Source organism: Callionymus lyra, chromosome 1, assembly GCF_982586985.1.
Source record: "Callionymus lyra chromosome 1, fCalLyr1.hap1.1, whole genome shotgun sequence".
Classification (NCBI taxonomy): Eukaryota; Metazoa; Chordata; class Actinopteri; order Syngnathiformes; family Callionymidae; genus Callionymus; species Callionymus lyra.
In genome coordinates this window covers 29,379,415-29,406,566 of record NC_141818.1, presented here as the reverse complement: position 1 = coordinate 29,406,566, position 27,152 = coordinate 29,379,415, and the positions used below count along the sequence as shown (strand labels likewise).

The 27,152-nt window shown below is 39.9% G+C and overlaps 9 protein-coding genes and 2 pseudogenes across 10 annotated transcripts; all 11 read right to left on the bottom strand.

The window, feature by feature from the left end:
- Nucleotides 1-8,042: 8,042 nt before the first annotated feature.
- Nucleotides 8,043-8,529, bottom strand: LOC148088814 (histone H2A-like). The gene has a single exon (XM_087800342.1). The coding sequence runs from the start codon at nucleotides 8,527-8,529 to the stop codon at nucleotides 8,143-8,145; it is 387 nt and encodes a 128-aa protein (XP_087656468.1). The 3' UTR covers nucleotides 8,043-8,142.
- A 1,108-nt stretch (nucleotides 8,530-9,637) lies between these two features.
- Nucleotides 9,638-10,243, bottom strand: LOC148088813 (histone H1 pseudogene; annotated as a pseudogene).
- Nucleotides 10,244-11,987: 1,744 nt separating this feature from the next.
- On the bottom strand, nucleotides 11,988-12,424 carry LOC148088812 (histone H3). The gene has a single exon (XM_087780090.1). The coding sequence runs from the start codon at nucleotides 12,422-12,424 to the stop codon at nucleotides 12,014-12,016; it is 411 nt and encodes a 136-aa protein (XP_087636216.1). The 3' UTR covers nucleotides 11,988-12,013.
- A 1,090-nt stretch (nucleotides 12,425-13,514) lies between these two features.
- Nucleotides 13,515-14,251, bottom strand: LOC148088811 (histone H2B-like). The gene has a single exon (XM_087800295.1). It carries the CDS (start codon nucleotides 13,887-13,889, stop codon nucleotides 13,515-13,517), a length of 375 nt encoding a protein of 124 aa, XP_087656421.1. The 5' UTR covers nucleotides 13,890-14,251.
- Nucleotides 14,252-14,675: 424 nt separating this feature from the next.
- LOC148088810 (histone H2A-like) lies at nucleotides 14,676-15,078 on the bottom strand. Its single transcript, XM_087800269.1, has one exon. It carries the CDS (start codon nucleotides 15,076-15,078, stop codon nucleotides 14,692-14,694), a length of 387 nt encoding a protein of 128 aa, XP_087656395.1. The 3' UTR covers nucleotides 14,676-14,691.
- Nucleotides 15,079-16,390: 1,312 nt separating this feature from the next.
- Nucleotides 16,391-17,007, bottom strand: LOC148088809 (histone H1 pseudogene; annotated as a pseudogene).
- Nucleotides 17,008-18,583: 1,576 nt separating this feature from the next.
- Nucleotides 18,584-19,469, bottom strand: LOC148088808 (histone H3). The gene has a single exon (XM_087800255.1). The coding sequence runs from the start codon at nucleotides 19,467-19,469 to the stop codon at nucleotides 19,059-19,061; it is 411 nt and encodes a 136-aa protein (XP_087656381.1). The 3' UTR covers nucleotides 18,584-19,058.
- A 1,075-nt stretch (nucleotides 19,470-20,544) lies between these two features.
- Nucleotides 20,545-20,873, bottom strand: LOC148088807 (histone H4). Its single transcript, XM_087800320.1, has one exon. The coding sequence runs from the start codon at nucleotides 20,854-20,856 to the stop codon at nucleotides 20,545-20,547; it is 312 nt and encodes a 103-aa protein (XP_087656446.1). The 5' UTR covers nucleotides 20,857-20,873.
- Nucleotides 20,874-21,837: 964 nt separating this feature from the next.
- LOC148088806 (histone H2B-like) lies at nucleotides 21,838-22,216 on the bottom strand. The gene has a single exon (XM_087800308.1). The coding sequence runs from the start codon at nucleotides 22,214-22,216 to the stop codon at nucleotides 21,842-21,844; it is 375 nt and encodes a 124-aa protein (XP_087656434.1). The 3' UTR covers nucleotides 21,838-21,841.
- Nucleotides 22,217-23,006: 790 nt separating this feature from the next.
- Nucleotides 23,007-23,409, bottom strand: LOC148088805 (histone H2A-like). The gene has a single exon (XM_087800283.1). It carries the CDS (start codon nucleotides 23,407-23,409, stop codon nucleotides 23,023-23,025), a length of 387 nt encoding a protein of 128 aa, XP_087656409.1. The 3' UTR covers nucleotides 23,007-23,022.
- Nucleotides 23,410-24,529: 1,120 nt separating this feature from the next.
- LOC148088804 (histone H1-like) lies at nucleotides 24,530-25,162 on the bottom strand. Of its 2 annotated transcripts, XM_087779986.1 has the most exons (2): nucleotides 24,647-25,162; nucleotides 24,530-24,577 (listed from the first exon to the last, which is right to left on the bottom strand). In XM_087779986.1, the coding sequence occupies exons 1-2, from the start codon at nucleotides 25,160-25,162 to the stop codon at nucleotides 24,530-24,532; spliced, it is 564 nt and encodes a 187-aa protein (XP_087636112.1). The 2 variants fall into 2 exon arrangements, with proteins under 2 accessions (XP_087636112.1, XP_087636042.1); XM_087779916.1 differs by having other exon boundaries at nucleotides 24,530-25,162.
- Between the last annotated feature and the right edge of the window lie 1,990 nt (nucleotides 25,163-27,152).

Sequence of the window (27,152 nt, the reverse complement as noted above, 5' to 3'; positions counted from 1 at the left end):
TCTAAGTGGAAAGTAAACAGGGACGATTATTAAAGAGAAGGAGGAAACGAGATGCTCACACAGAGAACCACAAGTGTGTCACATGTTGGTTATTGTTTTTTTTGTCTTCTCTGAACTTTAAAACTCGCACTTGGTCGGATCTTTCCTGCTTGGTTCTTGCCATTGTCGTGGAGTTGTCTTCTTCAACAGAGAAGTATGAGCGAGAGCAGCGTTGGCTTCTATTTTAAACCGTTAGGCGCACGCGCGTCACTGAGACGCCTTGTTCTTCTCCCCCGTCTGATTGGTCACTTGTGCACGCCTGCCGCCTACAGGAACATAACGTCGCTACTGATTGGAGGAATCCGATTTGAAATGCATATATTCTTTTTAATTATTTTCGAGTGAATTTAATATCGGATAAGATGTTAAAAAACAGAAGACATTAAACTCTTGACAATTTCAGGACTTTGACTTTCTACCTTTGTTTTTGTCAAAGCTTTGTAATTGTAAGAAACTAAGATATAAATTGTTAGTAATCTAATCTAATACCACTTTTAAAAAATATAGGTAATTAAGGTCATAGAATGTGAATGCACTGATACAAAGAAATCTGTATCTTCTATCTTTGCAAAATATTGTGTGTTTTAGTTATTGTTCATTTTAAATAAAGGTTTGGGTCATGTTACAAGCACATACTTGACAGTTAGATCTGCATAGTTTCACTTTTATTGGAATCAACTCCCTGTGAGTTTTGGTGATTGTTGACCAATAGCTTGATTTTGTGATATTACATTCATAATTCCACATTTTTTGTATTAATTCAAATCGAGAACAGAATGTACTTTTTCTTAATTAAATTGTGGGAAATTATTTTAAAAATATCATTAAAACATCATTAAGCTAGATATATTTACGCACAAGATTATAACGCACTAAAAACCAATTGACAACTTCTAAAAGGTTCAAATACTATAATTCTGCTTTGTTTTTTGTCAAAGTTTTGTAATTGTAAGAAATAAATCATAAAGAATGCAATGCCATTGTGGTGGATGGATTCTGAATATATAAATATACAAACCAAACATGTCTCTATTCTATTCTTGCGGGAGTTCCGAATAACCTCCAATGAGCCAGAGCTTTAGTTATTGGTTTTTAGTGTTAGTAAGTAAGTAAGTAAGTCATTTTTATTTGTATAGCTCTTTTCCAGACCAGGGTCACAAAGCGCTTAAACAATCAAAACAATATTCAATAAAGTATGTATTTTAAAGATCAAGATAAAACTGATAACACCACAGGAGTTCCAGAAAATCAAGGAAAAGCCTGAACAAATAGAAACGTCTTAAGATGTTTCTTAAAGGAGTCAGTAGACTCCAATCAAACACAGAGAGAGAGGAAGATCGTGGTTAAAAAAACTCCACTGTCTACACTTTTTTTCATTCATGTCCATTGTCCTTTGTCTTTTGAGTTCTGTTAAAAATTTGTTTAAAAGTGACTTCAATTGATATGACCTTATTGTGAATAAGCAGTATGCATCGTGTCCTCCAGAGTTTACAAACAACAATACAAATTATGAACCAATATAACTTTTTGTTCTTGTGGCATATTCTCCAACACTCCATACATTACTGTGCTCCTTTTTATTTCAATGTCCAGTCCAATACTTTTTAATCTTGCCCAGATGCTTTTTGTCCTTTGACACTCCAAAAGAAGATGATCTAGGGTCTCATCCTGCCGACATTGATCGACGGGACACTGTTTAGTTTTAACGAAGCAACTCCATTTGACAACTGCGCGGACTGCGAGTCTACCGACCGAAACCAGCCACATCACGTCCCTAGTGTTCTCAGATATATCCTTAGAGAAAACATTTTTAACACACGTTTTGAAGTGGCACGTTTTCAGCTGCATGTATTCATGGAAACCACCGTGGAACATGTCTGAAATTATCTTTTAAATATTTTTACTTGAGTCATTGATCCAGTTAATTTTCAATTGTTCATATTTCGTTACAAAGTCACTATATATAAGATGGTAATATGGGAAACCACTTCTTGCTCTTCCCTTCTTCTTTTCCCATCTTGATTTAAGACCGATCCATATTGTTTTTCGACTGATAGCTGAAGCAATATTCCTGTTGTGGTCACAGCAGCCTGCTGTGTTCCCCTCCCCCTGGGCTGCCACTCCTCCTGTCGTCTCACCTCACACCTGGTCCTCATCACCAATCACACTCACCTGTTCCTGATCCCCCTTCATAAACCCTTGGATTCCCCGCGGTCGGCGCCAGATCGTACTTCACTCTACCGTGGTAACTATACGTGACTGGCTCAGTTTATTTGTTACCTCGTTCTCGTACTCAAGTCTCTTGTTGTTTTTTCGGACCTCATCTAACTTTTGTTCCTCTGCCTGCAGTAACTCGGATCCCTCACTCCAGCTCGCCGATCTCGCTCTCCCTCCGGCTTCCCCTTCAACTACCTGCTTCCCCTTCATCCAATAAACCCCTTTTTGTACTCTCTGGAACTTCGCCTCTGTCTGCTCTTGGGTTCAGCATCGTAGAACGTAACATATTCCTACAAAAAGCGATGTTTAATTTTATTTGCAAATCCATTGCTCCGAGTCCCCCGTATATACGGTCTTTATAGAGTAGTTTACGTGTCGTGACTTCTCTGGTGGTTCCCCAAATAAAATGTACTACCTGTTTATTTATGTTCTTCATCGTATGGGCTTTTGGAGGGAAGATATTTGCTAAGAAAATTAATTTCGACAATACAAAGGTCTTTATGATTGAAATTCTTAGTTTGTAATTTGTGGTTTTATTGTCCCATTTTCCAAGTTCTTCTATGACCTTTTTCTTTTTTCTTCCAGTTCTCCTCGTAGCTACATACATTAGAAAACATGATTCCAAGAATACAAACTTCATTTTGGTCTTTTATATTAATCTTTGGTTTGTTATTTATTTCACCAAACCACACACTCTCGGTTTTGTTTTGGTTCAATTTAGCTCCAGAGGCTTTTCCATAATTACATAGATGTTCGTTTATAATGTCCAACTCTGTTTGATTTTTTTACGACTACAACAATGTCATCTGCATACGCCATTATTACGACCCTCTCTCCATCAGTTGTGTCGGTACCCTTTAACCTTAGGTCTTCTTTAATCCTTCTCAAGAGAGGGTTAATAGCGAGGACGTACAATGCTGCAGACAGAGGGCAGCCTTGTTTGACGCCTCTTTTTATGCAGAACTGTTCAGTTAAAGTTCCATTTACATTAACTTGCACAGTGGAATCAGCATACAACAGTTGGATTTTATCAATAAAACTTTGTTTAAAACCATAACTCTTTAAAACATGCCACAAGTAATCTCTGGATACATAGTCAAAAGCTTTCCTTTGATCTAGTGTTAGAATGTAAAAGTTTTGTTTATTTTCCGTTATATTTCTGAGAGTTGCAAGATTGTCCCACATTAACCTCCCCTTTATTGCACAGGTTTGTTCTTGTGCAATAATTTTCCCCAAAATCGGGTTCAGTCGGTTCATTATGACATTTGCTAATATTTTGTAATCAATGTTATAGTTATTTGCCTCCAGTTGTTGAGGTCTTTGCAGTCTCCTTTTTAAAAAACAAGTGCCATCACACCTTTATAAAAGGAGGGGTGGAGGATCCCTGATGTTATTCCTTCATTAAAAACTACAGTAAGTAACGGAGAAATTTCTTCAACACAAAACTGATAAAACTCACAAGGAAGTCCATCCGGACCTGGAGCTTTCCCTCGATTTAACTGCAAAATGGCTTCTTTTACTTCATGTATAGCGAGTTGTTGTATTGAAGGTTTGGTATTTCTTTGTCATTTATAAAATATTTCATTTGTGCTTCTGATATTTCGATTTCTTTATACATTTCTTCACAAAGTGCTTTGATCGTTTCCCTTTTTAATTTTTCTTCTGTGATCTGTTCACCATTTTCATTATTTATTGTTGAAATAGTTATGTACGCCATCATGAGTTCTTTGTACCTTTGGTTTTTTTGTTTATTCAAAACTTTACATTTGTATTTGAAGAACCTTTTTAATCTTTCCTTCATATACTCCCAGAGTTCTCGCTTAGAGTGAAAAAATACCTCTAGGTTCTTGATTAGATGCATTTCAGCGATTAGTTCCTCTATGACGTCTTTTTCTTGTAGTACATCAATATTTAACTTCCAATAACCTCTTTGTTCGCAGTCTCCTAGAAGTAATCCCGTCTCAACTGTTAAATGATCGGAATTGATCAAAAGTTTTGTTTTATAATACACCGGTTTTACACTTTTTGATACATATACTCGGTCTATCCGTGTCTTGACCTTCACGTCAAAGCGGGTAAAATCTATTTTGTGCGGGTACAAAACTCTAAAAACATCTCTCATGTCACAACTTTCACTCAACTCCTTCAGTGCTTTCCCCTCTCTCGGCAGTTTCAGGGGTTTCACAGGTACTCGGTCTTTTTCGTCTGTGTATGCGTTGAAATCACCACACAATACAGTATTATACCCGGCAGTCAACAATTCTTGTACTTTTTTAAAAATCCTTACTTTGGTGGCAGCGTCTGGAGGAGTGTATACATTTATGGCTCTTAATTTAGTGCCCATATAAAAACAATCAACTAATAGAATTCGTCCTGGGATTATTTCCCTTGTTTTAAAAATATCAATTTTGTTCTTAAAAAATATTGCAACACCGTCAGCCTTATCACAACCTATGGAGATCGCGGATGATCCTTTTGTCCAGAGTTGAGTCACGTGTTCTACATCTTTCCTCGTCGTGAGTCTCAGTTCTTGTGCGCATATAATGTCATAGTGTGTGTGGATAAGAGTGTTGATTTTTGCGTCTCTGTTTCCTTTAGATTTAATGCCTCGCAAGTTTCATGTTGCCACGGAGATGACGCCCATATTAATATCGATGAATTACAATTTGCGAACTTTTTTCTCACAGACATTTACACACTCACTCGGGGATACTCGGTTTCGTTTACAACTCACGTGACCCGTGGGAACCTTCGACGCGGCGTCTGGCTGCTCCACGTCTTCACCAGATCCCTCGTCAGTGACAGATTCCTCACTTCGAAAGGAATCTGAATCACCACTTTCCGACTCGTCTCCATGACCCTCGCTGCTGCTGCTGCCTTCACTCGTCACAGGAAGCTGGACCTCCGCTGCATGGACTGGTGGGCTGCGCCGTGGAATCGCTGCCTCCGCTTGTCCTCCTCTCCTGTCGACCACTTGTTCCTCCGCCGCGCTTCCTGGAGTTGCTTCCTGGGAGAGTCGAGGGGAAAATCCTCTTCCTCTTCCTACCGGAACGTTGAGGGTCTTCTGTGCCTCCTGTCTCCGGGACTCGACAGTCAGAGGGGCATTAGATGGTATTTTAGCGCCCTCTGTTGGATGGTTTGACTTGGTGGTCCCAGTAGAGGCAACTGGATTAGATCGTTTCTGGCTTTTTACGATGTTATTGTATGATTTGGGACACTGGAAAAAGGTATGCGACCCCCCACACAGGCTACATGCAGCTGCCTGTGTGCACTCCTTGGCTTTGTGGCCCGCACATTTCCAGCACTTTATTTCAACACAGTCTTTCACCTGGTGCTCCGTGCTGTCACATACAAAACACCTTGTAGCTTGACCGGGGTGGAATATTCTTCCGCTGTAAGGGCCAAGAGAGACTGCATTTGGAATCCGTGCGGCTCCAGAGTTGGTGTTGTTTAATTTAACCCTATATTTGCGGATGCCATACCAGATTCCAAACTCATCCAAAGGTTTATAAGGCTCTTCGAGGATTGTGCAGAATCTGCCCAGGAAAGTAGCCACGATCAGATACTCTGCCTGTCCAAAATTTCACAACTATGTTGATGATGTCGATTGTGACAGACGAGTCGATCTGCCACTTTCCATCTGCTGTCTTTTATGTTGTTCGTGTACTTTTCTAAGAATTTCCTCAATTCGGGTTCTTGGTAAAAACAGAGCTCGAACTCTCTCCTGTTCGGATATGTTTGCTTGATTTACTTTGTCACTTTCCAAAGATACTACTTAATTGCCGCCCTTCCTTCGTCCAGACATTGTAGTAGCTCGAGTGGTCAAACTTCGAGTGTTGAACTACACTGAAGCCGCTGCACTTATATAAACCAAGCGGACGTTTTTGAAGACAGGGGGGGTGGTTTTAAAAAACAATGCCAAAAATGCGGTGACGTCACTTGTTAAAGCCCTCCAGTCAATACAAACGTTATGATGGTTTTACATTACATATGAACTTCAGGTTCACATTTATTTATTATAGATTCATCTTTTAATTCATATTAATCGTGGATTATACGTCTTCTTATTCTTTTGCTTTCGGCTACTCCCTTCAGAGGTCGCCACAGCGAATCAACCTCTTGGATTATATGTCTAAGAGGTGAAAATTAACTTTCTGAATGTAAAAAAGAACACGCATCTCTTCATCATTAGATATTACCTTATTATGAATTACCATCATGCATCTTGTTGTAATTCAAAACGAATTAATTATTAATTAACTAAAATAAATAGTTTTGTTGATGAGGCATACATACAGATTTTCACATAAAGCTCTCCGCCAAGAGAAAACCACTCTGTATGGATGAAGGAAGCTGAAACACTATGATCTGATACATGTGTGTATTTGATAAATTCCAAAAGTGAGAGCTGAGTTGAATATATAATTTATTTTCTTCTCTTGGTTGTGACAGGACAGTAGGGTGTAGGGAAGTGACAGATGTTGTTAATCATCCTAAAATAACTTTCATTTCAGCAAGACATCAAAATAAGATCTCATCAAATCCCAACAGACAAAACGCTGTAGCTCAAGAGAATTTTGGAAGTTAGACCTGCCGTGATCATTGAATTAGTTTCGGACATAACAGACGGGGACAGGTTGCGGTGCAAATATTCCATATCAAACTCACTTTATGGAGGTCCTTTAATCTTGCACATAAGAAAGACTTGAGTAACAGGAGTGATCACACAGTCCAAAATATCACCAGCTGATGAGAACATTATTGAGGAAACCTCACTGTCAGGAAATATACTTGAAGATTGTTTCAATATGTTGACATTTTAGCCTATTATAAGTCTATAGGCGTATGTTATAATATTGTATATGTATATATAATTTTGTTTTAAAATAAACATTCACCACTTTGAAAGAATGTGGAATCTAAATATATAATTCACAATCATGAACCTAATCTGGATTTTAGAACTGATAATGTCAACTATTTTTTATGTCCAATTACGCTTTTTTAAAAAACGCATTTTCAGTGTGCCATTACAAAGTGCAATATGATAGATTATAAAACAGTGTCTTTGCTGCACTTTTGACCTGACACGAATTTAACATGCTTGGGAGCAAATTTTATCAGTATCTAACACAAGATTAGAGCTACTTAAATATTGATTAATGACTGTAGTGTATGGCTGTTCATTTTTATTTAATTTAATTTTTTTTATTTATTATCATTGCATAACAAACAAACAAAAAAGTTTAATTTGTAACACTGGAAAGAACATATACTGATTAAAATACGTTTTTGACCCAGCATGTGGGGCTAATCAAATATTTGAAAGGATGTCGTTTATCAGAATCTGAAACTGGTAGTGTCAGTGTTGTAAACATGGGAATCATACGATCACACATCACTGCGGAAGAACAGATATCAAGCAAACACCCAGGAAAGCTCACCTCAAACGAGCCGCACCACATCTCAGACTGTCGACAAAGACTTACAAGTCCACGTTACTCGTGTAAACCGAGCTCCCAGCACTGCTGCAGCCTCGATTGATGAACGTAAATGTCATTTTCCGTTCTGCGAGCCACAGCAACAACTGATGTGATGCTACATTTTAAACTTGCTTCTGTGTACACGAGTCCAACTCAAATGTGGCCCGCAAACACATGAAGCCCGTCAAACAATTCAGATTCAATCAATTTTTCGTGAAAGCGCTTCGACTTAAAATAAACTCTAATGCTTAAGTTGGACTACATTAAACGAGAAAAGCGGACACGTTTGGTTCTTAGCTCTAATTGAATATAATTCAATAATTTAAATTGTTACAGGATCTTGCTCTCTGGATTGAGGTGGGTGGCTCTTAAAAGAACCGTTGAGTTTGTTATGATAAGTCGTTTACTTGGATTTCGCCGCTTTCTCGGTCTTCTTGGGCAGCAGGACTGCCTGGATGTTGGGCAACACACCACCCTGAGCGATGGTCACTCCTCCGAGCAGCTTGTTGAGCTCCTCGTCGTTGCGGACAGCCAGCTGCAGGTGACGCGGGATGATTCTGCTCTTCTTGTTGTCGCGGGCAGCGTTTCCAGCCAACTCCAGGATCTCAGCGGTCAGATACTCCAGCACAGCTGCCATGTAGACGGGAGCACCAGCGCCGACACGCTTAGCGTAGTTTCCCTTCCTTAGCAGTCTGTGGACACGACCGACTGGGAACTGGAGGCCAGCTCTGGAAGAACGGGACTTGGCCTTAGCGCGGGACTTGCCGCCGGTTTTGCCTCTGCCACTCATTGTTGTAGATAATGTCGAAGTATGTTTAAAAATTCCGGACAGTGTCTTTATATATCCGTGAGTAGAGGGCGGTTCTTTCCCTCTCACGCCAAGCGCTCGCTCTTAAACATGTCCTCCAATGAAAGGCTGAGTGTGCGGAGGGGTCGCTTTCAGAGGCGTGGTCACACGTTAACTGGAACTGAACGTTTGTATGTTTTTATTGATCATATGCACTTTTAAACTGATCTATAGAAGATATGCCATAAATGACGTTTAGTGGTGAAGTTTCACGAAAAGTAAAAGCTTTGTGGTTCTTGAGAGGAAGTTAAGAAACTTTTGCGAGCACCAGCTGCTTGAATTGATTCTTAGTCAACCGTTGAGGATATTTAGATTAATCTAGCCATTAAAAAAAAAGATCTAGAACTATAAATTAAACAATAACCCTTTAACGTTTAACTTGATCTTGTGAAAGTCTACGCACAATGTTTTTATTTATTTATTTGTAATTCATGTTTATTTTACCCATATAAATACATTAAACTTTGTTCACTTATACTTCAAATTCTGCTGAAGATGAAAATTAAGTCAGATCTTTGTCAACTATTACGTTTTTTTTTTTTAAATAATAAAATATTATAAAATACATTGTGAACAAACAGCTTTTTAAGCAAATATAACGTCATAAGTCAGTAATTAAATTATTAAACAACCGTAAATTAATTATTTTGCCAGAAAACAAAATTATAAACGGGAAATTATGACAGATCAGCAGAAAATAAATTTCATATTTCCACCACTTTTCTTCCAACAGTCTCACACACATCTGTAGACTCTGGTCTCATCACACAAGTGCCACTTTAAATCTAGAAAAGTAGTGTCTCTAGAATCTATAGAGAGAAAATGTCACTATATCAGTGATTTAGCGTAAGATTTGTTGCAGCTAGATTACGGCTCACTTGACCGCACTAAATAGACCGACTTTACAGGTGAACCTCGGTCTAAACTTGGCTCACGTCTTCATTGAATGAGTGAGTTATTGACAGCATGTGACATGTTGAGTGACAGTTGCTCTGTAGAGGAGTTGGGTGGCTCTGAAAAGAGCCTTTAATGGAAGCGGAGATTTGAGAGACTACTTCTTCTTAGGAGCTGCTTTCTTGACCTTGGGTTTAACGACCTTCTTGGCAGGAGATTTCTTCACTGCTGGCTTCTTCTTCGCCACCACCTTCTTGGGGCTCTTGGCTACCACCTTCTTTGCGGCCTTCTTGGGACTTTTGGCTGCTGCTTTCTTCGCTGCTGGCTTCTTTACCGCCTTCTTCGGGGACTTCTTGGCGGCTGCGGTCTTCTTCACGGCGGTCTTGGCCTTCTTGGCCGCTGCTGGTTTCTTGGCTGCTGCTGGTTTCTTGGCTTTAGGTGTAGCTTTCTTGACCTTAGGAGCTTCTTTCTTGCTCAGCTTGAAGGAGCCGGAAGCTCCGGTGCCCTTGGTCTGGATGAGAGTTCCTGCGACGACCAGCTTCTTAACAGCGGTCTTGATGCGAACGTTGTTCTTGTCCACATCGTATCCAGCGGCGGCGAGAGCCTTCTTGATGGCGGCCAGAGAGACTCCGCTGCGCTCCTGTGAGGCGGACACAGCATTGACGACCAGCTCGCTGACGCTGGGGCCAGACTTGCTCGTCGTCTTCTTCTTCTTGGCGGCTTTGGCCGGAGCGGCGGCGGGAGCTGGAGCGACTTCTGCCATGATTTCAGATTCTCAATCTAACGCGGGTCAGACTAGACTGACATGCGCGGGGAGTGGGATGGATTTAAACTCACCATGAGAACCGTGGAGAGTGAAGGCGGCTGCAGCTCCAGCGAGCAGCGTCTCTCTGCTCCTCTCCGCTCCTGTGTTTTCTCTTCGTCTTTCAAGCTGAAAAACAACAACATGGGACAAATAAATCATTATTTTACTGAACATTTGTGAAAGCGGACATGTTTATTTTCCCGCTTAACACACGAACATTTTAACTGGATTCGCAATATTTGCTGTGAATCGTTATAACTTCACCTCTTTGCTGTCGTCAGCGCTCGTACTCGCAGATTTCTTCCTCGTTTTTCTCCTATAAAAGTTGAAAAATGAATAGAAACATCTTCAAACCATGTTAAGTTAGAGGAGTCTTCTTATCTCACATCTGAATGTCTTTAATGTGACTTTCTTCGACTTGAGTCGAAACATTTGACGTTTGATTCAAGTAGCAAACACACACTTACAGGCGCCGCTGGATGTCACTTGAGTCTCTGCTTGCTGCTCGATTACACGACACATGCTTTCTAAATGCAAAAATAGAATTAGACAATCCCGTGTCAATAATTCAACATTATCAATGCTGCTTTAATATACAGATTCATTTCTCTCTCTGTCATTTAACAATCTTAAATTCCACTCTGATGATGATAGTCTGGAAGTTTGATTTTAAAAGACAAAAAAAAGTATTTTAAGAAAACGTATTCGACCACTGAGGACTACTTGTTTGTATACATTATTAAATAACCAAAGATTCTGATATGAATACAAAAAATAAAATCTAATTGTTAACAATTAAATTAAACTACATTATAGAAAATCGCTCTTCAAATATTACTTCTTAATATAATACTATATATTATTCTCTCAGACCCAAAACATAGCTTTCGCAAATCTCTTACTTTTTTAATTACTTGAATAATTTAGTTTCAGAAACTCTCTAACAAGATAAACAAACCAAGGTAATTCCCAATACTGAAAGGTTAATATACTCCACTTTTTATCTATACATATATATATTATACATTCATAGTTTACGAACAATACAAAAATACAAAATAAATGTTTTTGTCTCATTAAATTAAAATGTGCATGTTGCATAAGGTTGATGTTCAGAATGTTTAAGTGTATTAATGAATGGAGTCATCAATGGAAGGACTTAAACATCCAATAATAACTTATTCAGTGTTGAAAACGCAACAAGGAATTGTTTGTCTCAACAGTACAGAAAATAAAGAAGCAAACATCAAGGCAGCCAGTGTACAGTGCCTAAAGTTGTTTTATGCCACTTATTTTGATAGTTCTCAAAAGCCTCAAATGTGATCTTAGACCAATGAACATATTATCTTGACATGTTAAGAGTCAAGTAAACAAATAGATAAATGTGATTCTCACATGAAATGAAAGTTTGATTCAAGACATTTGATAATTCTCGTAGCCTTCAGAGCTGATCTTGTTCACACAGAGCAGGTGTTGTGGAATGTAGCAGGACACATGCCAGGTGCTTGCCAATGCAGTTAACAATGGGTAGTTGTGGAGGGTCAGTGGTCAATGAGAACATTTTAATTGATGTTCAGATCCCACAATCAATAAAATTATATACAACTATTTAAGAGCAAATAATAAAGTTTTGATTTTAAATGAACTTCGAGTAACCCGTGTTAAAACATGAGCTCGTTATTGGATGTGTGTGGCTCTGAAAAGAGCCGTTGTGATGGAGGGGCTGCTTCAAGCCCTCTCTCCGCGGATGCGACGAGCCAGTTGGATGTCTTTGGGCATGATGGTGACTCTCTTGGCGTGGATGGCGCACAGGTTGGTGTCCTCGAACAGACCCACCAGGTAGGCCTCGCTGGACTCCTGCAGAGCCATGACGGCGGAGCTCTGGAAGCGCAGGTCGGTCTTGAAGTCCTGAGCGATCTCACGGACCAGACGCTGGAAAGGAAGCTTGCGGATCAGCAGCTCGGTGGACTTCTGGTAGCGACGGATCTCTCTCAGTGCGACGGTGCCGGGCCTGTAACGGTGAGGCTTTTTGACGCCGCCGGTGGCCGGGGCGCTTTTACGCGCTGCCTTGGTGGCGAGCTGCTTCCTGGGAGCTTTTCCTCCGGTGGACTTACGAGCGGTCTGTTTGGTTCTTGCCATTGTAGTAGAGTTGTCTTCAACAGAGAAGTGTGAGCGAGAGCAGCGTTGGCTCCTCTTTTAAACCGTCAGGCGCGCACGCGTCACCTAGACGCATTGTTCTTCTCCCCCGCCTGATTGGTCACTTGTGCACGCCTGCCGCCTACACGAACATAACGTCGCTACTGATTGGAGGAATCAGATTTGAAATAATAATTCTTTACATTAGTTTGAAGATATTTTCAATATCAGTAAATACAACATAGACACATATTTTATATTTACCAGTTTATTAGTGAAAAAACAAATATATTTACACACAAGAATTTAACACACGAAAAATAGACTTTCTTTTAACTTCAATTCGTTTTTGTCAGTATTGTTACAATTAACTTGGATAAATAATTAAATGTCATTGTTATAGATGGAACGTAACGGGGGTATACTGTATATAGTCTGTATTCCATTTTTGCAGCAGAATAAATAATTACAAAATTAAATAAAGTCTGGATCAGGTTACAAACAGGAGTCCGTTTCAGTTTTTGAAACATTTCTGTTATGGTCCGTAAAGGGGGGTGTATGTATTTATGTATATATATTATAGTTTATTCTGTTTTTGCAGCAGAATAAATAATTAAATTACAAAATTAAATAAAGTCTAGATCAGGTTACAAACATACGAGTCTGGTTCAGTTTTATTCAACTCACTGTTCGAGGTTGAATTGAAATGAGCGTTGTCAGTTTGTGCGATTCAATAACATGTTTTATAAATATGCATCCCTTTTATAGTTTTTGGAAGTTACACTGGCCGTGATCATTGAATTAATTTGGGACATAACAGACGAGGACTTGACCGGTTGCGGATCAAACATTTCAAACTAACTTCATGTCGGTTAATATTGCAAAGAAAATGCATAAGTGATGTCAGTGATACGAGCCTGACAACATTTTAGCCTCGGAGTATATACTGGTGTACTTAATATTCTAAATATTTACTCCCGATAGAATTTAAATAAAATTCATAACCATATTGTAGGCTAATATACTGTCGACGAAAGCGCAGGAGATGGAGTGAGTGGCTCTGAAAAGAGCCGTTGGGTTGTAGGAGCGAGGTTTACTTGGAACTGGTGTACTTGGTGACGGCTTTGGTGCCTTCAGACACTGCGTGCTTGGCCAGCTCACCGGGCAGCAGCAGACGCACAGCGGTCTGGATCTCCCGGGAAGAGATGGTGGAGCGCTTGTTGTAGTGAGCCAAGCGAGACGCTTCTCCGGCGATGCGCTCAAATATGTCGTTGACGAACGAGTTCATGATGCCCATGGCCTTGGAGGAGATGCCCGTGTCTGGGTGGACCTGCTTCAGCACCTTGTACACGTAGATGGCGTAACTCTCCTTCCTGGACTTCCTCCTCTTTTTGCCGCTTTTGGCGGCGGTCTTGGTTACGGCTTTCTTGGAGCCCTTCTTGGGCGCAGGCTTGGCTTGATCAGGCATGATGACGAGAGTCAATACCGAGTGACTGGCTTCAGCTCAGCAGACATTCTTATAGTCGTGCTGCTGCTCTGGCCAGTGTGTGGTTTCCTTATTCTGATTGGCTGTTTTAAAAAGTGGCGGGCTGATTTGTTCATCAATCTAGTTGATTGTTTGAGTTCATGTGTTGTTTTAACGGCGCACGTTAGTTTTGTTAGTACTGTATGTTCAATGAAAAATCGTAATATAGTTTGTAAATAAATATTTGTTTACTCTTTAATTATACATGTATATAACAGGAAACTTTAGGCCAATGTGAATAATTCAGGGGAATGTACATGCAGGGGAACCATTGTTCTAATATAGAATTAAGATATACATTTTTAAACACGTATAGTTTCAGTTATATTCTCAGAATGTATCAGACAATTATGAATACAATTGTTCCATTTTGATCACCGAGCTCCCAGCCCTGCTGCAGCCTCGATTGATGAACGTAAATGTCATTTTCCGTTCTGCGAGCCACAGCAACAACTGATGTGATGCTACACTTTAAACTTGCTTCCGTGTACACGAGTCCAACTCAAATGAGGCCCGCAAACACATGAAGCCCGTCAAACAATTCAGATTCAATTTTTCGTGAAAGCGCTTCGACTTAAAATAAACTCTAATGCTTAAGTTGGACTATATTAAACGAGAAAAGCGGACACGTTTGGTTCTTAGCTCTAATTGAATATAATTCAATAATTTAAATCGTTACAGGATCTTGCTCTCTGGATTGAGGTGGGTGGCTCTTAAAAGAACCGTTGAGTTTGTGATAAGTCGTTTACTTGGATTTCGCCGCCTTCTCGGTCTTCTTGGGCAGCAGGACTGCCTGGATGTTGGGCAACACACCACCCTGAGCGATGGTCACTCCTCCGAGCAGCTTGTTGAGCTCCTCGTCGTTGCGGACAGCCAGTTGCAGGTGACGCGGGATGATTCTGCTCTTCTTGTTGTCGCGGGCGGCGTTTCCAGCCAACTCCAGGATCTCAGCGGTCAGATACTCCAGCACAGCTGCCATGTAGACGGGAGCACCAGCGCCGACACGCTTAGCGTAGTTTCCCTTCCTCAGCAGTCTGTGGACACGACCGACTGGGAACTGGAGTCCGGCTCTGGAAGAACGGGACTTGGCCTTAGCGCGGGACTTGCCTCCAGTTTTGCCTCTGCCACTCATGGTTGTAGAAAGTGTTGATGATCGTGACCATCGGACAGTGTCTTTATATATCCGTGAGTAGAGGGCGGTTCTTTCTCGCTCTTAAAGCTTTCCTCCAATGAAAGGCAGAGTTTGTGGTGGGGTCGCTATCAGAGGCGTGGTCACATATCAGCTGCAACTGAACGTTTGTAAGTGAGTCACTTTATATTTGTAGAGCGCTTTTCCAGACAAGGATCACAAAGCTCTTCAACTATCAAAACAATAGTAAATAAAATATATGCTTAAAAGGTAAACACAGCACCATTTTATTGATCACATACTTGTAAAAACTGATAAATCCAAAGAGATGCCTTAAATGGAAAAGTTATGCGGTTCTTAATAGGAAGATGAGAAACAATTTTGACGGATCTTGACATCAATGATCGTGTTTTAGACTTCTTTAGAATATTCTGATATATGTATCCATTAAAACGGATCAAACTATTCACAAACACTAACATGTTATATTTAACTTGATGTTCCGATAGTTTATACATAAAGTGTTTCTTTATACACTATATGTTTTAGTTTTGTACTTTTGTGATGTTTATTTTACCACCTGATATAAATGAATCTCCTGTCGTTAACTTTGACTAAACTTTCCTCCAGTATCACAATAAACACATTTTGTTTAAACCTAAGCAATATACATAGGTTTGATTTCTTAACTATATGTTATTGTTTTTTTTAACTTTTAAATATGTTCTAATCCTCCATTTAGCTGATATACTGTATATGTAAATACATAATTATGATTTACAACTTTTTTTTATGATTTGATATTTATTATCAATGTATTCAGATCAAAAAAGGTGAAAATAAACTATACAGAAAACAAAAACCTGTTGTAATTAACTCGATGTTGCAGTTTATGCACTTAGTGCTTTTTTTTTTATTATCTTTTAAATATGTTTTAGTTAAACTGTTGTCATGTTTGTTTTACTATATACACATAAACACATTGAAACAATGTGCAAACAAAATACATGGTTACATGGTTCATTTCCTTTATCTATGTACATATACAATATGTGTTATGTATATATATATATATATATATTATTTAAAACATGTATTTTTTGGTTGAATTTGATATTGAATGACCAATGTAAACAGTTCAATATAAGGTGAAAATAAACTATACAGGTGAACATGGGTCTGAACTAATGTCATGTCACATGTACTTGAATAATGAGTGTTATTGACAGCATGTGACATGTTGAGTGACAGTTGCTCTGTAGAGGAGTTGGGTGGCTCTGAAAAGAGCCTTTAATGGAAGCAGAGGTTTCAGCGTCTACTTCTTCTTAGGAGCTGCTTTCTTGACCTTGGGTTTAACGACCTTCTTGGCAGGAGATTTCTTCACTGCTGGCTTCTTCTTCGCTGCCACCTTCTTGGGGCTCTTGGCTACCACCTTCTTTGCGACCTTCTTGGGACTCTTGGCTGCTGCTTTCTTCGCTGCTGGCTTCTTTGCCGCCTTCTTCGGGGACTTCTTGGCGGCTGCTGTCTTCTTCACGGCAGTCTTGACCTTCTTGGCCGCTGCGGGTTTCTTGGCCGCTGCGGGTTTCTTGGCTTTAGGTGCAGCTTTCTTGACCTTAGGAGCTTCTTTCTTGCTCAGCTTGAAGGAGCCGGAAGCTCCGGTGCCCTTAGTCTGGATGAGAGTTCCTGCGACGACCAGCTTCTTAACAGCGGTCTTGACGCGAACGTTGTTCTTCTCCACATCGTATCCAGTGGCGGCGAGAGCCTTCTTGATGGCGGCCAGAGAGACTCCGCTGCGCTCCTGGGAGGCGGACACAGCATTGACGACCAGCTCGCTGACGCTGGGGCCAGACTTGGCGGGCTTGCTCGTCGTCTTCTTCTTCCTGGCGGCTTTGGCCGGAGCGGCGGCGGGAGCTGGAGCGACTTCTGCCATGATCTCAGATTCTTAATCTAACGCGGGTCAGACTAGACTGACATGCGCGGGGAGTGGGATGGATTTAAACTCACCATGAGAACCGTGGAGAGTGAAGGCGGCTGCAGCTCCAGCGAGCAGCGTCTCACTGCTCCTCTCTTGTGTTTTCTCTTCGTCTTTCAAGCCGAAAAACAACCACATGGGTCAAATAAAAGATTATTTTACTGACAATTTGTGAAAGCGGACATGTTTATTTGCCCGTTTAAAACACAAACACTTAAACTAGATTCGCAATATTTGCTGTGAATCGTCATAACTTCACCTCTTTGCTGTCCTCAGCGCTCGTACTCGCAGATTTTTTCCTCGCTTTTCTCCTATAAACATTGTAAAATAAATAAAAACATCTTCAATCCAGGTTGTTAAGGTAGAAGCGTCTTCTTGTCTCACATCTTAATGTCTTTAATGTGACTTTTCTCGACGTTTGTTAAAAACATTTGACGTTTGGTTCAAGTAGCAAACACACAAGGCGCCGCTTGATGTCACTTGACTTACTTGCTGCTCGATTACACGACACATGTTTTCTAAATAGAAAATAGAAATAGAGAACCGTGTCAATAATTCAACATCGTTTCATGCCGCTTTTATTTTCATGTACAGTTTATATTCTCTCTATGACATTTAACAATCTTAACTTCCACTCTGACGCTGATAGTCTGGAAGTTTGATTTTAACAGACAATAAAATAAAACTTCAAATGTGATATAAGATCAATGAACACAGGCGACTTTTTGTATTTAATATTCAATTAAATAAATATTAATTTGTACATTATTCAATAACCAAAGATTCTGATATGAAACTGAGGGTGAAATCTAACCTTGTTCTGTTCACTAGGAATGAATCATCAAATATATTCCACATTTTTGTAATCATCCTGACTTCTTTGAGCATGTATTGATTGTTTAAAATGTACGCTCGTTTTGTCCCATTACTTCTTTTGACTAGATTTACAATGTTGGTCTATCTATTTTTATTTTGTATTATCTCTTGTACTATTTCTTTCTCCTTGCACTTTATTTTCTTCCAACTGCGCTGTTGTGAAAGTGTGTTTCCCCTCTGGGGATGAATAAAGCCTTTCTATTCTATTCTATTCTATTCTATAGTGACAGCAAGAAAACACAAACAGACACAAAAAATACTAAATGTCATCACTGGAAGGACTTGTGGTTTAAACTTCAATTAATCCAACAAAAGTTAAACAAAGAGTAACTTTTATTTCCAGTTTTGTAAAAATAACAAGGAATTGATTTTCACGTCAGTACAGAATAAAACAATGAAACAAGAAAACACAAAATAAACAGAGCCAAGCACCAAGGCAGCTATTCTATGGTGCCTGAAGTTGTTTTCTCACTTTTAATTTGATAGTTAATTGTTCTCAAAAACCACCGTTGTGATCTTAGACCACTGAAAACAAATGTTAACTTCACATGTTATAGTAAAGAAAATAAAAAGATAAAAATGTGTTTCTCACATGAAATGAAAGTATGATTCAAGATGTTTGACATTCCTTGAAGCCTTCAGTGCTGAACTTTGTTCAAAGACAAAGAACATTTTGTAAGAATGTTGCAGGACACATGCTAGGTGCTTGCCAATGCAGAGCTATAGACTATACCTTGAACAAGAATAAACAAAAGTTGATGTTTGGTCTTGGATAATTTAACAAACCTTTGAAAAGTTTTAAATATTTGACTTTATACTGGCGTTTTGAAGCGTCATCTACAAGTGTGATTAAATGTTCATGTTCTACCGTTTCAACAAATTCTGCTCGTCATTCATTCGAATCCACCTACTGCAGGTTTTCAGTCAAATTAAGACTTTTACTCGAAATGAACAGATTTAACCACAAATATTGATTGTGCTTTGAGACCCCTCGATCTACATAAATGTAAATATTTTACAAATATGAATCAAGTTTTGATTTAAATGAACTTCCTGAGAAATGTGTGTTAAACCATGAGCTCGTTATTGGATGTGTGTGGCTCTGAAAAAGAGCCGTTGTGATGGAGGGGCTGCTTCAAGCTCTCTCTCCGCGGATGCGACGAGCCAGCTGGATGTCTTTGGGCATGATGGTGACTCTCTTGGCGTGGATGGCGCACAGGTTGGTGTCCTCGAACAGACCCACCAGGTAGGCCTCGCTGGACTCCTGCAGAGCCATGACGGCGGAGCTCTGGAAGCGCAGGTCGGTCTTGAAGTCCTGAGCGATCTCACGGACCAGACGCTGGAAAGGAAGCTTGCGGATCAGCAGCTCGGTGGACTTCTGGTAGCGACGGATCTCTCTCAGGGCGACGGTGCCGGGCCTGTAACGGTGAGGCTTCTTGACGCCGCCGGTGGCCGGGGCGCTTTTACGCGCTGCCTTGGTGGCCAGCTGCTTCCTGGGAGCTTTTCCTCCGGTGGACTTACGAGCGGTCTGTTTGGTTCTTGCCATTGTAGTAGAGTTGTCTTCAACAGAGAAGTGTGAGCGAGAGCAGCGTTGGCTCCTCTTATAAACCGTCAGGCGCACACGCGTCACCTAGACGCATTGTTCTTCTCCCCCGCCTGATTGGTCACTTGTGCACGCCTGCCGCCTACACGAACATAACGTCGCTACTGATTGGAAGAATCTGATTTGAAATATTCATTCATTGGATTACAAAAAACAGAAGACATTAAGCTCTTTTAAAAGTTTAAAGACTGGAATTTCTACATTTATTTTTGTCAGACTTTTGTAATTGTAAGAAACTAAGTTAGTCATCGTTAGTTATCTAATCTAAAATCACTTTTTACTTTTAATATAAGTAATTGAAAGTAATATTATGTGAATGCACTGATATAACAAAGAAAACTGTATTGGTGATTACTGATTGGAGGAATCAGATTAGCACTATTCATTCTTTACATTAGTTTGAAGATATTTTCAATAACAGTAAATACAACATAGAGACACATATAAAATATATACAAGTTTATTACTCAAAAACCAAATATATTCACACACAAGAATTTAACACAAAAAATAAATTTTCTTTAAACTTCAATTATGTTATGTTATTTTAAACAATTAACTCGGATAAATAATGCAATGTCATTGATGGAACGTAAAGGGGGTTGTATGTATTTATGTATATATATTATAGTTTATTCTGTTTTTGCAGCAGAATAAATAATTAAATTACAAAATTAAATAAAGTCTAGATCAGGTTACAAACATACGAGTCTGGTTCAGTTTTATTCAACTCACTGTTCGAGGTTGAATTGAAATGAGCGTTGTCAGTTAGTGCGATTCAATAACATGTTTTATAAATATGCATCCCTTTTATAATTTGTTAATTTCATCCGACGGTTAAAGATAGAATATCCGTCACGGATTTAAACAGAAATGAGACTTAATTATTAGTATCCAAGTTTGTTCATTTGAAATAAGATCGATAAAGCAGTGAAACTAGTGAACACGGACTCATCTCTTTAAAAGGGAGTGTGTGGCTCTTAAAAGAGCCTTTTTGTCATTTCGTTGTCGCAGATGTTTAACCTCCAAAGCCGTACAGTGTGCGACCTTGTCTCTTCAGAGCGTAGACCACGTCCATGGCGGTCACGGTCTTCCTCTTAGCGTGCTCGGTGTAGGTGACGGCGTCACGGATGACATTCTCCAGGAACACCTTCAACACACCACGAGTCTCTTCGTAGATCAGGCCGGAGATACGCTTCACTCCACCACGGCGAGCCAGACGGCGGATAGCGGGTTTGGTGATTCCCTGGATGTTGTCGCGGAGAACCTTGCGATGACGCTTGGCGCCTCCTTTCCCGAGTCCTTTGCCGCCCTTCCCTCGTCCAGACATTGTAGTAGTTCGAGTGGTCAAACTTCCAACGATCAGCGTCAGTAAAGCCGCTTTATTTATTCCAACTGGGCGGAAGTTTTCGAAAACAGGGGGAGTGGTTTAAAAGAATATGAACAAAACTGCAACGACGTCATTTGTTTCAGGCATCAGCTCAACAGTAACAATGACGGTTTTTAAAATGGTTTTACATTATACATCAACGTCATACTCACATTTTTTAGTAGAAGTGGAATATTTTAATTCAAATTCATATAAATTATAGATTATACGTCTAAATGAAAATTAACTTCATAAAAGTAAAAAGAACACACATGACTTACTATAAGTGCTGTTATAATCCGTTTAAAAATTACATAAGATATTACCCTATTATGAATTACCATCATGCATCTTCTTTTAATTGAAACCTTAATGAACCAAAATAAATGGTTTGGATGTTGAGGCATATCTACAGATTTTCAAATAAATGTCTCTGCTACTACGTGTTTTAAAAAAGAGAGCCGAGTCGAATTTATATGAAATTGTATTCTGTTCGTTACAGAAGGGTAAAAATAATGCATTCTATTCCTATAACCATCTTTGTCATACATGACATTGTGGTCATTAGTGTTCAAATAAGTGTCGTATCAGGCATACGATGTAGCTAAAGATATTTTTGGAAGTTTGACTGGCCGTGAACATTAATTTAATTTGAGACATAACTGACGAGGACTTGACTGGTTGTGGATCAAACATTTCAAACTAACTTCATGTCGGTTAATATTGCAAAGAAAATGCATAAGTGATGTCAGTGATACAAGCCTTTTTGACAACCTTTTTAGCCTCGTAATATACTGTACTTTAAATTCTAAATAATTACTCTGGTTATTACTGGTAAACATTAAAATACAATTGTAATCATATAGTTTGATAATATTTGGACCCAATACGAAAGCTCAGGAGATTAAGTGAGTGGCTCTGAAAAGAGCCGTTATAGGAGCGAGGTTTACTTGGAACTGGTGTACTTGGTGACGGCTTTGGTGCCTTCAGACACGGCGTGTTTGGCCAGCTCACCGGGCAGCAGCAGACGCACAGCGGTCTGGATCTCCCGGGAAGAGATGGTGGAGCGCTTGTTGTAGTGAGCCAAGCGAGACGCTTCTCCGGCGATGCGCTCAAATATGTCGTTGACGAACGAGTTCATGATGCCCATGGCCTTGGAGGAGATACCGGTGTCGGGGTGGACCTGCTTCAGCACCTTGTACACGTAGATGGCGTAACTCTCCTTCCTGGACTTCCTCCTCTTTTTGCCGCTTTTGGCGGCGGTCTTGGTTACGGCTTTCTTGGAGCCTTTCTTGGGCGCAGGCTTGGCTTGATCAGGCATGATGACGAGAGTCAATACCGAGTGACTGGCTTCAGCTCAGCAGACATTCTTATAGTCGTGCTGCTGCTCTGGCCAGTGTGTGGTTTCCCTATTCTGATTGGCTGTTTTAAAAAGTGGCGGGCTGATTTGTTCATCAATCTAGTTGATTGTTTGAGTTCATGTGTTGTTTTAACGGCGCACGTTAGTTTTGTTAGTACTGTATGTTCAATGAAAAATCGTAATATAGTTTGTAAATAAATATTTGTTTACTCTTTAATTATACATGTTTATAACAGGAAACTTAAGGCCAATGTGAATAATTCAGGGGAATGTACATGCAGGGGAACCATTGTTCTTATATCGAATTAAGATATACATTTTTTAAACACGTATAGTTTCAGTTATATTCTCAGAATGTATCAGACACTTATGAATACAATTGTTCCATTTTGATCACAGAGCTCCCAGCCCTGCTGCAGCCTCGATTGATGAACGTAAATGTCATTTTCCGTTCTGCGAGCCACAGCAACAACTGATGTGATGCTACATTTTAAACTTGCTTCCGTGTACACGAGTCCAACTCAAATGTGGCCCGCAAACACATGAAGCCCGTCAAACAATTCAGATTCAATTTTTCGTGAAAGCGCTTCGACTTAAAATAAACTCTAATGCTTAAGTTGGACTATATTAAACGAGAAAAGCGGACACGTTTGGTTCTTAGCCCTAATTGAATATAATTCAATAATTTAAATTGTTACAGGATCTTGCTCTCTGGATTGAGGTGGGTGGCTCTTAAAAGAACCGTTGAGTTTGTTATGATAAGTCGTTTACTTGGATTTCGCCGCCTTCTCGGTCTTCTTGGGCAGCAGGACTGCCTGGATGTTGGGCAACACTCCACCCTGAGCGATGGTCACTCCTCCGAGCAGCTTGTTGAGCTCCTCGTCGTTGCGGACAGCCAGCTGCAGGTGACGCGGGATGATTCTGCTCTTCTTGTTGTCGCGGGCGGCGTTTCCAGCCAACTCCAGGATCTCAGCGGTCAGATACTCCAGCACAGCTGCCATGTAGACGGGAGCACCAGCGCCGACACGCTTAGCGTAGTTTCCCTTCCTTAGCAGTCTGTGGACACGACCGACTGGGAACTGGAGGCCAGCTCTGGAAGAACGGGACTTGGCCTTAGCGCGGGACTTGCCGCCGGTTTTGCCTCTGCCACTCATTGTTGTAGATAATGTCGAAGTATGTTTAAAAATTTCGGACAGTGTCTTTATATATCCGTGAGTAGAGGGCGGTTCTTTCCCTCTCACGCCAAGCGCTCGCTCTTAAACATGTCCTCCAATGAAAGGCTGAGTGTGCGGAGGGGTCGCTTTCAGAGGCGTGGTCACACGTTAACTGGAACTGAACGTTTGTATGTTTTTATTGATCATATGCACTTTTAAACTGATCTATAGAAGATATGCCATAAATGACGTTTAGTGGTGAAGTTTCACGAAAAGTAAAAGCTTTGTGGTTCTTGAGAGGAAGTTAAGAAACTTTTGCGAGCACCAGCTGCTTGAATTGATTCTTAGTCAACCGTTGAGGATATTTAGATTAATCTAGCCATTAAAAAAAACTAATCTAATCTAAATCTAGAACTATAAATTAAACAATAACCCTTTAACGTTTAACTTGATCTTGTGAAAGTCTACGCACAATGTTTTTTTTTATTTATTTGTAATTCATGTTTATTTTACCCATATAAATACATTAAACTTTGTTCACTTATACTTCAAATTCTGCTGAAGATGAAAATTAAGTCAGATCTTTGTCAACTATTACGTTTTTTTTTTTTAAATAATAAAATATTATAAAATACATTGTGAACAAACAGCTTTTTAAGCAAATATAACGTCATAAGTCAGTAATTAAATTATTAAACAACCGTAAATTAATTATTTTGCCAGAAAACAAAATTATAAACGGGAAATTATGACAGATCAGCAGAAAATAAATTTCATATTTCCACCACTTTTCTTCCAACAGTCTCACACACATCTGTAGACTCTGGTCTCATCACACAAGTGCCACTTTAAATCTAGAAAAGTAGTGTCTCTAGAATCTATAGAGAGAAAATGTCACTATATCAGTGATTTAGCGTAAGATTTGTTGCAGCTAGATTACGGCTCACTTGACCGCACTAAATAGACCGACTTTACAGGTGAACCTCGGTCTAAACTTGGCTCACGTCTTCATTGAATGAGTGAGATATTGACAGCATGTGACATGTTGAGTGACAGTTGCTCTGTAGAGGAGTTGGGTGGCTCTGAAAAGAGCCTTTAATGGAAGCAGAGATTTCAGCGTCTACTTCTTCTTGGGAGCTGCTTTCTTGACCTTGGGTTTAACAACCTTCTTGGCAGGAGATTTCTTCACTGCTGGCTTCTTCTTCGCCGCCACCTTCTTGGGGCTCTTAGCTACCACCTTCTTTGCGGCCTTCTTGGGACTTTTGGCTGCTGCTTTCTTCGCTGCTGGCTTCTTTACCGCCTTCTTCGGGGACTTCTTGGCGGCTGCGGTCTTCTTCACGGCGGTCTTGGCCTTCTTGGCCGCTGCTGGTTTCTTGGCCGCTGCTGGTTTCTTGGCTGCTGCTGGTTTCTTGGCTTTAGGTGCAGCTTTCTTGACCTTAGGAGCTTCTTTCTTGCTCAGCTTGAAGGAGCCGGAAGCTCCGGTGCCCTTGGTCTGGATGAGAGTTCCTGCGACGACCAGCTTCTTAACAGCGGTCTTGACGCGAACGTTGTTCTTCTCCACATCGTATCCAGTGGCGGCGAGAGCCTTCTTGATGGCGGCCAGAGAGACTCCGCTGCGCTCCTGGGAGGCGGACACAGCATTGACGACCAGCTCGCTGACGCTGGGGCCAGACTTGACAGGCTTGCTCGTCGTCTTCTTCTTCTTGGCGGCTTTGGCCGGAGCGGCGGCGGGAACTGGAGCGACTTCTGCCATGATTTCAGATTCTCAATCTAACGCGGGTCAGACTAGACTGACATGCGCGGGGAGTGGGATGGATTTAAACTCACCATGAGAACCGTGGAGAGTGAAGGCGGCTGCAGCTCCAGCGAGCAGCGTCTCACTGCTCCTCTCTTGTGTTTTCTCTTCGTCTTTCTAGCTGAAAAACAACAACATGGGTCAAATAAATCATTATTTTACTGAACATGTGTAAAAGCGGATATGTTTATTTTCCCGTTTAACATACAAACACTTTAACTAGATTCGCAATATTTGCTGTGAATCGTCATAACTTCACCTCTTTGCTGTCGTCAGCGCTCGTACTCGCAGATTTCTTCCTCGTTTTTCTCCTATAAAAGTTGTAAAATGAATAAAAACATCTTCAAACCATGTTGTTAAGGTAGAAGCCTCTTCTTGTCTCACATCTAAATATCTTTAATGTGACTTTTCTTCACCTATGTGGAGACATTTGACGTTTGATTCAAGTAGCAAACACACACTTACGGCGCCGCTTGATGTCACTTGAGTCTCTACTTGCTGCTCGAGTACATAAGATATTGTTTTCTGGATACAAAACTGATCTAATCGCCAACAGCTTATTTAAACAACGTTATATGGAGGTTTGGTTCTATCTGCAACCTAAAACACGTTACATTCGTCAATATTTCTCTTTTACCTTTAATTAAAAAAAATAAAATAAACACATTGCATCTTCTGATGTTCAGGGTTTTTATTAAAAGTGTATTAAAAAAATTATACTGGATGAAACTTCCAATTATCAAACAAGAATTCAACTTAGAGGAGCTGTTGTTATCAATGTTGTAAACATAAGATGGGAATTGTTTGTCTCGTCAGTCCAGAATAAAATAATAAGTAATAAGATACACAAAATAAGCTATGAAAGTATGTTAGTAAGTTGTTTTATGCTACTTTTATTTCGATAGTTAAATGTCATTAAAAAGCCTGTACACTACAGAATCAGATTCTGATATGCAATAAACAAACAAAAATTGACAATGTTGAATTAAATACGGTTTAATAATAAGAAAAAAAAACATAATTCATCAAAAATATTTATATTAAATAATTAAATATTTATCTAGAAGTGTTCAGTGGATAAACATATTATCAGAAGGCTCCCCAACAATAACTTTATCTATGCACTTTAAAAGCCACAGTGTCAGATTTGTTTCAGTGTTGGGGGTATATTGGTTGTAAGAGTTACCATGGCAAGTGGGGTTTAAGATAAGCAGTAAAAGAAAATCTAATCACAAACTGCAGTAATGTTTTTTCGACTCATGTGTAGCTACAATGAACTGAAAAAAATAGGTTCAATAGAAAATTATTTGGGAGAAAAGAAAAGGCACTAAGATCACACTACAATGAATTTGTGTGTCTGCGTCACATCTTCACATCTTCACTTAACAAGAAAGGTTTAAGCCTGTGGTCCTAAAAAGGCCATATTCTTTATCCCAACAAAATTGTGTATGGGGATGATTATGGGGATAATAACATTGTTCAAAAAGACAGAGCAAAGGGGCCTTTTTACGACGTCTATCAATCAGTTGTGAGAAATCCTAGAAAGGTGAGATCGGCGTGACCTGATGCACCATTACATGTCTGGTCGCCTTTGATCCCACCACAGTCTGTGACATGTTTTCTCAATCCTTCCTGACTGAGCACATAAAGATGTTTAGAAATGGAACAATAAAGAGGCCAGCCATAATTATGTATGGTGGTTCCTCTTCTCGATGAGATCTATTGCAAACAACAAAAATATTCTTTGAAATAAAAGTTTTATAACACACATCTATATTTCTTATTCTACTCTTGAATCCCAAACCATAATATAGCCTTGTTTTTGGCTTGCTGGATTGCTGTTCCACTTTGCCCTCCTCAGTACAGCAGTTGTCTTTGTGAGCTCATGGAGGTTATGGGTACCATGACATTGGATGATGTTAAAGTTGATGATTTACTCCCAGAAGAC